Source organism: Hyalella azteca, unplaced genomic scaffold (assembly GCF_000764305.2).
Source record: "Hyalella azteca isolate HAZT.00-mixed unplaced genomic scaffold, Hazt_2.0.2 contig13862, whole genome shotgun sequence".
Classification (NCBI taxonomy): Eukaryota; Metazoa; Arthropoda; class Malacostraca; order Amphipoda; family Hyalellidae; genus Hyalella; species Hyalella azteca.
In genome coordinates, this window is record NW_025943768.1 from 1 (window position 1) to 9433 (window position 9433).

At 36.2% G+C, this 9433-nt stretch overlaps 1 protein-coding gene across 1 annotated transcript; it reads right to left on the reverse strand.

Annotated features, from left to right (window-relative positions):
- Positions 1–6: 6 nt before the first annotated feature.
- Positions 7–9294, reverse strand: LOC108682905 (transmembrane protein 135). Its single transcript, XM_018172161.2, has 7 exons — positions 9145–9294; positions 3120–3197; positions 2793–2877; positions 2398–2475; positions 1778–2107; positions 1349–1515; positions 7–973 (listed from the first exon to the last, which is right to left on the reverse strand). The coding sequence occupies exons 1-7, from the start codon at positions 9171–9173 to the stop codon at positions 823–825; spliced, it is 918 nt and encodes a 305-aa protein (XP_018027650.1). The 5' UTR covers positions 9174–9294; the 3' UTR covers positions 7–822.
- Positions 9295–9433: the final 139 nt, after the last annotated feature.

A 9433-nucleotide genomic window follows, 5' to 3' on the forward strand; every position in this document is an offset into this window, starting at 1 on the left:
TAATAAACCCAACAATAAACACCAAACAGAGTCCCACAATGAAAAGACGGTCAGTTTCGAAATGAGTTACTTGGTAGAAATTACGACTTCTAGGAAGGAAACAGTTCTAGTTTGTCAGTTATAAAAAAGTTATAAAAAGAGAATATTTTAAACAATCGAACATGGCAGACTGTAACACACGCTTCTGATAATTTCGAATACTCCATCTTGAATGATTTAAAAAACTATATAATGGTAATATAAAATACATTGCCCAGGTAAACTAACCTTTCGTGATTTGTTATTTAAAAATTATCGTTGATACTGCAGCGCGCAGCAGCACGTATCACCAACATAACAGACTCGACGAATAAAACTCATGATATAGAATTTAAAACACAACCTTTATACGGCAAGTAAAGTGAATTTTTCAGTAGTAATAAATTCTATGTCGGTCCACGAAAAAGTTAAATATAAGAGGCGAATGTTAATAAATCCCCACATAGATAGACATACGTGTGTGATATGCACACATCACATCAATAATATCGCATCAGCCTCAATTTCAATGATCTAGCTCTCTAATACACGTAGGTACGTGCCCCAACACTCAAGTAAAATCCATTTTGCATCGTCCTTATGGTATAATATCGCATCAAATTCGCTTGATGACATCAATCATGACACTAAAGTGTGTTGTGCAACACAAGTCATCATTGCAAGCTAAAAATTGATCACTTCTGTCAGCAAGTAGCTTCGTAAATTTTAAAATATACGCGAAAATAATATAATGCATAAGTTGTGAGAAACTTATGCAGCGTTTTCTCATGAAGGGGCAATAGTTCATTGAGGTATTGAAACGAGTCCATCAGGGTAAGCGTGGAGGAAGGCTGGCGAGAGGTCCTCCAGTTTGTAGTCTGGCCAGAAGCCATTGAAGTTGCGAGCGCTGTCCATCTTATAAGGGTACAGCAAATGACGGTTGAACTGCGCCATCCTGAGGAAAAGTCACATAAATCATCCACCCGTGAATGATCCGACTAGCTTAGCCACAAGGAGTTTTTATTTGAGTAAGGAAAATCTTACTTACGGTGTAATAATAACCGTGGATATAAATCCATTTCACATTGCTAAAGAAATTTTTCTGAGTGATGCAAGAATAGGCAAATTTCGAAAAAAGTACGTCTCTGAAACTGACATTTCGAAAGAAATTAAAAAAAATTATTTCGTAGGTAGAGGCAGTTTTGAACACGCCTCAAATTCATTATAATCTTAGGTGGGCATACATATCCCACAAACATTTCACCCACTCACGACAAGCTCCAGCACGCAAGTTAATTAGTGTTAAACAGAGTGGCGTAGGGAGACATACCTGCCATCGGTGAGGTTGAGAAGGAGCCTCCAGTACGATGGTTTGATGTATTGTTGATGTACAGCTGCTACATGGAAGAGGTAGCCAGTCATGATGCTGTAGAGCAGTTCCGTAGCATATGGCACGGCGGGCAGGTGCCCACTCTTTACTCCCATGCAACACAAAACCTGCAAAGTCTCGCTCATGTCAAATGTTCCGATGGCATTCAAAGCTCGATGTTATTTTTCAAATGGAAGAAATCCATTTTAACACATATGTACATCAAGAGAATTGGAACACATTGATGGAACGGGAAGTACATAGTATAATTTCATAAACAAATAGCACTTACAGAGACCAAACGAAATGGAACTATAAATTCAACTTTAATACTTACCTCCTTGAGGTACATAATTAAAATTTTACTTAAAAATAATAGTTGTTGCTTACTTCGAGCGTTTTCCATGCTGAGTACAGGGCCAGTGATGGTGATGGATTGAACCACATGCCAAGGGCAGCAAGGGATCCAGCGACAGCTCCATTGGTCGGACTCTCTCCATTCCTGAGTCGTCGGCAGGCACAAGCACCAAACCTGAAAGCCCCACTAAACCACGCTACAAAAAGCGCGAGCCGTAAGTGGTCAGGGTTGAGCAGCAGCTTCAGCAAGAAGGTCGGGCTCAGGACGAGTCGAGGCAGAGAGGCAGGGCTGCGTGTCCCTATTGAGAGAAGTTTGAGCGCAAGGCTCCCCAAGAACCCTTTGACGCCTCCTGATGCCATCGCCTGGAAAAATAATATGTTGTGCTTTTAAAAAATACTTAATACATACTCGCGTAATAACATCCTGATAACACCTGCCACCTGATAACACCTACCGCCTGATAACACCTGCCGCCTGATAACACCTGTCACCTGATAACACCTACTGCCTGATAACACCTACTGCCTGATAACACCTACCGCCTGATAACACCTGTCACCTGATAACACCTACCGCCTGATAACACCTGTCACCTGATAACACCTGCCCTTTTAGCTACCTAATGTTCTAGATAACAAAGTACAGCTCTCACCTTTAGAGCGTAATGGAGACATGATGAGGAATGAGGGCAGCTCCTGTGTCTAGGATTACACAAAACGCGTGCAAACCACTGTGGAAAATTGTGGGAAATAAAACCTAAAATTACACTTTGTCAATAAAATAATATTATAACATTCAATTTTGCCACTTAGTTTTTAACACAGCATTTCTCAAATTGTGAGAAATTGCAGGAAATAAAACCTAAAATGACACTTCATCAATAAAATAATATTTGAACCTTCAATTTTGCCACTTAGTTTTTAACACAGCATTAAAATGACCCTTTGTCAATAAAATAATATTATAACCTTCAATTTTGCCACTTAATTTTTAACACAGCATTTCTCAAATTATGAAGTTAATTTGACAACGGCAGTTGTGACTCACAGTCTCACGGCCCTGCTGGCTCGTGGGCTCAGATTGCGTCAATGAGGAAGTTTGGCTCCCACACTCTCCTGCCCCCACAAAATACCTGGCAAAAAAATGCAAATTAGAAGCTTATAAAGGATAAATTGAATATAAAATGAATGATTTTGAGTACAGCTAGAGTTGGAAAATTCTGGAAGTGATTTGAGTTGGAAATGATTTTGAGCTAGAATGGAAAATTCATTGAGAACACCAAAGGAATGTTGATCATGAAAGATTGATCACTGAAAGATTGATTCCCTTTAGAGCAGTGATATGTGAATGAAAAATAGATATAACAATTCTCACTTTATAAGGGATGCAAGGAATGGAGGTGGTTGATGGTGTGCAGAGTGATACATCCATCCCAGGAGCCCCATTGATAAACTGAAGNGCTAACAATTATTTGTGCATAAATTTTTTTGAACATGATTTATATAGTAAATTAGACTAATGGCAATAAGTCAAAAAGAAGAAGCTCATACCCAACATGCTGGTTCGAGCATAAAACATTACCACTCACTTGATTTTGATTTTCTCTATGCTATTGCTTCATAGCACACAATGCATTTGGGCACAATAAACTTACAATATTAGCAACATGTATAGCCAGCAATGGCCTGCGTGATGCTCTTTCTACTGAGATGGCCATCAGAGCTGATAGAAAGCCTGGCATGAAAGAAATGGTCGAGAAGTTTATGTGTCCCAACAGTTGTCTGGAAAAATTCAAAATGAATGTAAATTCTTGTCATAATTACTGGGCTAATTTTCAAATAATTTAAGTGTTGCCTAAACATCACTGAATAAAGAATATATAAAAAAATTCAATATAGCAAAATGATTAATTTATTTCAAATGCTCGAGCTTTAATAGCAAAAAATTTCAGATCATTAAACCTTGGAAAATTGCACAGAAAATGTAAGTAAATATTTACCCATATTATAATGATATTTATGAAACATTCATCTGGACTTTTGTAACAAAAAATATAAAAGTAAATCTGACCTTAAAAGGCAGAAAAAACCAATGTAGCCAAAGCCATTTATGGCCACAAAAATTGCAGATCGGAGGTAATTTTTCAGGAGCTTCACAACATCTTTCCAATCTTTGATTCTCTTGATTTGTAGAGCTGATGTGATCTGTAAAAGAAGTGGCAATTTTTTTACAATTTAACTATTGTCCATAAGCACAGGCATTTTTATCTAATATCTGGCCATTCTTACATGAGGGCATTGTGAATGAATAGTTTTGTTTTTGATTTGGTCAAGATTGCTTTTGATTTCATAAGTTTATGCATGGAAAATGTACTATGAAACTTTGTCATGGAAGTTTGTTTAAAAATTCATCCACAAAGTGTCTGATTGATAGATCAATTGCAAAAAATCCTTAATGCAGAGTTTACTCTAAATCAGGAATTGCGTTGAAAGCAAAATCCAGAGCAGAGCAAATAGGAAACAAATGAACATCTCTGCTATTGCTAACACAGGATCTATTAGTTGTCCTGACTCCTGAACAACTGAATGTGATCTAAATCTGATCTCTGAACATGAAGTTATAGTTCGATGCGTGTTATAGGGATGTAGATTGCAGTGGAGCTCTTTTGCCGGTAGTATGTTTTAATAAAACTGGAGCCGTGTGTGGTTGTTGATGCTTTCACTCCCAGGCTTGCACTGCCATCTGCTTAGGACCTACTATCATTCAAGCAAGAGCCAGAGGTGCATAAAACTTAAAAGATTACTTTTTTATACATATTTCTTTGTAAACCAAGTTGTATTTTGATTGCTTTCCAGTTACCAGTGGTATTCATAATTTTGTGCTGCAATGCACAGGCTTAATTTGCGTTAAGAAATGATATGTTGACACAAGAAAAAAAAAACATTTCTTGATTGTCACATTGCTTTTGCTGGACTGCGTATTGAAAGACACTGCCACACTCACACTGGCAACTAGAATCCTAATAGTGTCTTGTCCAGGGTGCAGAAAAAGGGTGAATGTTGAAAGATTATTGGCAACACATCCGCAGCAAAATTTATGCCTTCAGAAGATCAGAGATCTTGCTAACAAGGCGACACATTTGGATTGAAATTTTTGCATTTTAGAAATTACTTTGAAATTATTGCAAATCTGGAAGACTGCAAGCGCACACAGTAAGGTTTCTGGTACGTTGGATGGACGAGGATGCAGTGAAGCTTGTCCAGAAATCAGTTGAAATAATGCAGTGCATGGAGAGTAAAGGATATGCTATCAAAGTTCAAGTTGTTAGCAGCATTTTCTTTTTATAAAATTAGCTACCCAGCAACAGATCTTGAAAATGGCTAAAACTTGTAAAGTTTGAGTTTTGACTTACAAAGACAAATTATTATTCCTAATTTAAATCTCAGAGTGTTGCAACTTTAATTCTTTCTTGATTCCTGTAAGTGGCGACTTCAATCCTTCCCTTTTTTATTCTTTCTATCTCAAATTCTCAACTAAAATTTAACTTCAGGCACCAAAAAAAAGTGGCTGAGGTGGATTGAATCATTGAAAGTTGGCTAATAGGGTAAACGCGGTATATTCCGACATCGTAGGTAATTCCGTCACTTCTCTAGTTTTTCCTTTATATTAAGCTTTGTTTTAGTTCCATGCGTTCATTGATGGTTGAAATGGTGACGTCATACATTTGCGTGTCGAAATACNGCAGTTAATAAAGAGAGAGAGTTCGTTGTTGTTTTGTCCAGAGGCTTCTTCAATATTTTTAGCGCGTAAAGGATGAAATATTCGACTAATTCAGTCTAAAACGGACAATATCTATAGAGCTTGAAAAAGGATAAACAAAGTTGGTTTAATTAGTTCACGACACATGTTTGCATGGTGTATCCCAACGAATGACATGCAGATATCCGAGAATAGAAACTTATCAGATATGACGGCAATGACTATAATTATATACAGCGATTATTTAGTATTTACTATACTATACTATACTATACCTGTCTCTTATACACATCTAGATGTGTATAAGAGACAGTTCTTGTATCATTGCTGTCAATCTTACCGATATTAATATAACAAATATTTTATCACTCTGAAATCAATGCACATAATTCTTGTAATTACTTTATCGTTGCTGTCAATCTTACCGATAATAATATAACAAATATTTTATACACAAGAGACTCTCGGGTGTCCAGAGTTTCCAGGAATACAAACGTTGCCGATACGTAGAACTGAATCAGGCAACAGGTTTAGCAGCCTTTCCACAATAATTTTTAATCATAATTAATTTCAGTAAAGGAGACTATTGTTAAAGCATCATGTAGCAACAACCTCTACTCGATCACAATAAAAGAAATAAAGGCCATAAAAGAATTAAACGTCGTACCTAATAAATCCAAAGGCATAACTAATCAAGCGCGTCATGAAAAAACTCAGACGGCAGCATGAAAAATTAACGAAAAATTTGTTTGAAGAAATCAAAAAGCAAGAGGAAAATACTCACCGAATTGGACAATAGTCTTGAACTGGTAAAGTTCACAAAACTCCTCCTGACAGCAAACATTTACCCACGTATGATTGATTCTACACTAAGCCACTCTCTTGCCTTAAATCTATTTATTCCTGCTTGCTCGTTATAAAGACATAATTACTCATAAGAAATCATTCATAAGAATTAATCATGTATTAATAAGATACATGATTAATTTAAAACGTTTGTCTTTACTCACACAAGAATTAATAGCCTCAACAAGTTTTTACCGATAAGTTCACGTTGTCGGGAAAAACAAATAAGTAAATTTTTACCGATGACTTCACGTTGAAATTAATAAGAATGAATCAGTATCATATCAAGGTGTTTTTACAGAGACAGAATCACAATGATCATTACATAACAAAACGATAGCTTCTTTAATGAACCAACATTAAAAGAGCGGTTCCAGCGCACTCAGAGAGTTCACATTTTGCGTTCAAGTTGACCAAAACACTAATAATACAGCAATAATAAATCAAAGCAACAATCATTAATAATGAATAACAAATTAACGAATGAATAGTGAGGTTGGTGGTGCAGGAGGCGTCAGATAACCACGGATGGCACTCAAATAAATGAGCGAAACTTGTCCAAATATTGATGAACTTCTTACCCTGACTGGGTCACCCTAACCCATTTTGCTCCTGGCTAAGGGGTGTATCAGTGCTACGTCACTATTTGCACAACATGACTTATAATTTATTTCATTTTTATTTTCCTGAATGAATCCATTTCAGGGCTAACTTCATCTCGGAAGGCTAACTTAAATTATTATTATGAAAAAAATTAAATTAAATTATCCACCGTATTATTATGAATATGAATAACAATTAAATATTATAATAATTATAAAATTATAGCTCGGGTTCCCAGAGATCGTCGAGGTTCTCTTAGGTGGGCGGGTACGCCTCACCCCCCTGAGGTTTGGGCTATCAATAAAACACGTTCAATATAAATAAATATTTATAGTAAAAAACGGCATAATAAAATAAACCCCACGAAAGCTTACGTCAGACACCATGTCTTCTTTATGTCAGCAAAGGCTTCGGGATATTTCTTAAATTCAAACACCGTTACTTATCATCTTCTATGGTTAATTAAAATATTTAATAACCAATACATTTAATGTTTTATGTATCAAAAATAAAGGACCTGTGAATGCACGGAATTGTGCTTGAACTGCGCACGTCTCAAGTAGCAGACAAAGGACTAGGCTTTGATTAGAAACTTAATAGACCAATGCTAAAAAAATATAACTCAGTACTCACTGCAGTGAGTGACAGAGAGCGCATTTTTTCGTCGACGAAAACGTGAAGTCACGGACAGACGGACGGACATTACGAGCACAATAGGACATTTTTTTCAATAAATGAGAAAATGCGCTAAAAACGTGTGTACAAATTATTGGTGCACAGAAATTGAACTTTCTGACGTAATACAGACACCACGTAAAACAGACACCAATAAATGTTGCTTCGGAAGAACAAGATATTCTAAGCACCAGGAGGAACACAATGATTTTCGTTGGTTACCTTGTTTAACAACTTGTACTTGAAGACCAAGGATATAGCGTATGAATAAATAATCCACTTAGCGTAATAAACCCAACAATAAACACCAAACAGAGTCCCACAATGAAAAGACGGTCAGTTTCGAAATGAGTTACTTGGTAGAAATTACGACTTCTAGGAAGGAAACAGTTCTAGTTTATCAGTTATAAAAAAGTTATAAAAAGAGAATATTTTAAACAATCGAACATGGCAGACTGTAACACACGCTTCTGATAATTTCGAATACTCCATCTTGAATGATTTAAAAAACTATATAATGGTAATATAAAATACATTGCCCAGGTAAACTAACCTTTCGTGATTTGTTATTTAAAAATTATCGTTGATACTGCAGCGCGCAGCAGCACGTATCACCAACNACGAGTCGAGGCAGAGAGGCAGGGCTGCGTGTCCCTATTGAGAGAAGTTTGAGCGCAAGGCTCCCCAAGAACCCTTTGACGCCTCCTGATGCCATCGCCTGGAAAAATAATATGTTGTGCTTTTAAAAAATACTTAATACATACTCGCGTAATAACAGCTCCATTAAAATAAAATTAATAACATCATAAGCAGAAATTATGCAACCCATGCAAATTTAATTTTAGATAAAATATATCTAATTCAATACGATTTCTATACTTTAACAGTTACACAGCTCTTCATCAGTCACTAAGTTCTCACTCACAATGAAAAATTGTAAATTACATAACGGGCAACTATATTTGAATTATATAACTTTGGATATCAGAAAAAACTTTATTAGAAACCTAAATTCTATTTCAGATCAATAAATAACATTATTTATTAGCCACATACCATGAATTAAAATTAATTCAATTTAAATTTAAAATTAATTAATTTTATTTAATTAATTAATTTCAAATTTAATTAAATATTTAATATACCTAAATAGCCACATACCATGAAAAATTTAGTGGTGAGTTTGTGCAAGTTTTTAGCAGGTGATAACACCTGCCACCTGATAACACCTGCCACCTGATAACACCTGCCACCTGATAACACCTGCCACCTGATAACACCTACCACCTGATAACACCTGCCACCTGATAACACCTAACACCTGATAACACCTGATAACACCTACCACCTGATAACACCTGCCACCTGATAACACCTGCCACGTGATAACACCTGCCACCTGATAACACCTACCACCTGATAACACCTAAATTCTCACTTTATAAGGGATGCAAGGAATGGAGGTGGTTGATGGTGTGCAGAGTGATACATCCATCCCAGGAGCCCCATTGATAAACTGAAGAGCAGAACAGAGCCATGTCTCATGGGATGAACGTAGCCATGCCCTGACCACACGTTGAAGGCACATTCAGTTGCCTGAAAAAATAATTTTATTAACCCTATGTAACTAAATTTCTTGTAAGGAATAACTAAAATCAAAGCAACTCAAGTGGGATGGAGAGAGCTTACAATTATTTGTGCATAAATTTTTTTGAACATGATTTATATAGTAAATTAGACTAATGGAAATAAATAAAAAAGAAGAAGCTCATCCCCAACATTCTGGTTTGAGCATAAATCATTAC

Excerpts from the sequence above, each read along its gene's own strand:
- LOC108682905 (XM_018172161.2), bottom strand. The coding sequence starts at position 9,173 with ATGAGACATGGCTCTGTTCTGCTCTTCAG. Across the intron at positions 2,476-2,792 it reads GCCAGCAGGGCCGTGAGACT|TGGTTTGCACGCGTTTTGTG; the intron begins GTGAGTCACAAC and ends AATTTTCCACAG. Across the intron at positions 974-1,348 it reads CTCAACCTCACCGATGGCAG|GATGGCGCAGTTCAACCGTC; the intron begins GTATGTCTCCCT and ends ACTTTTCCTCAG.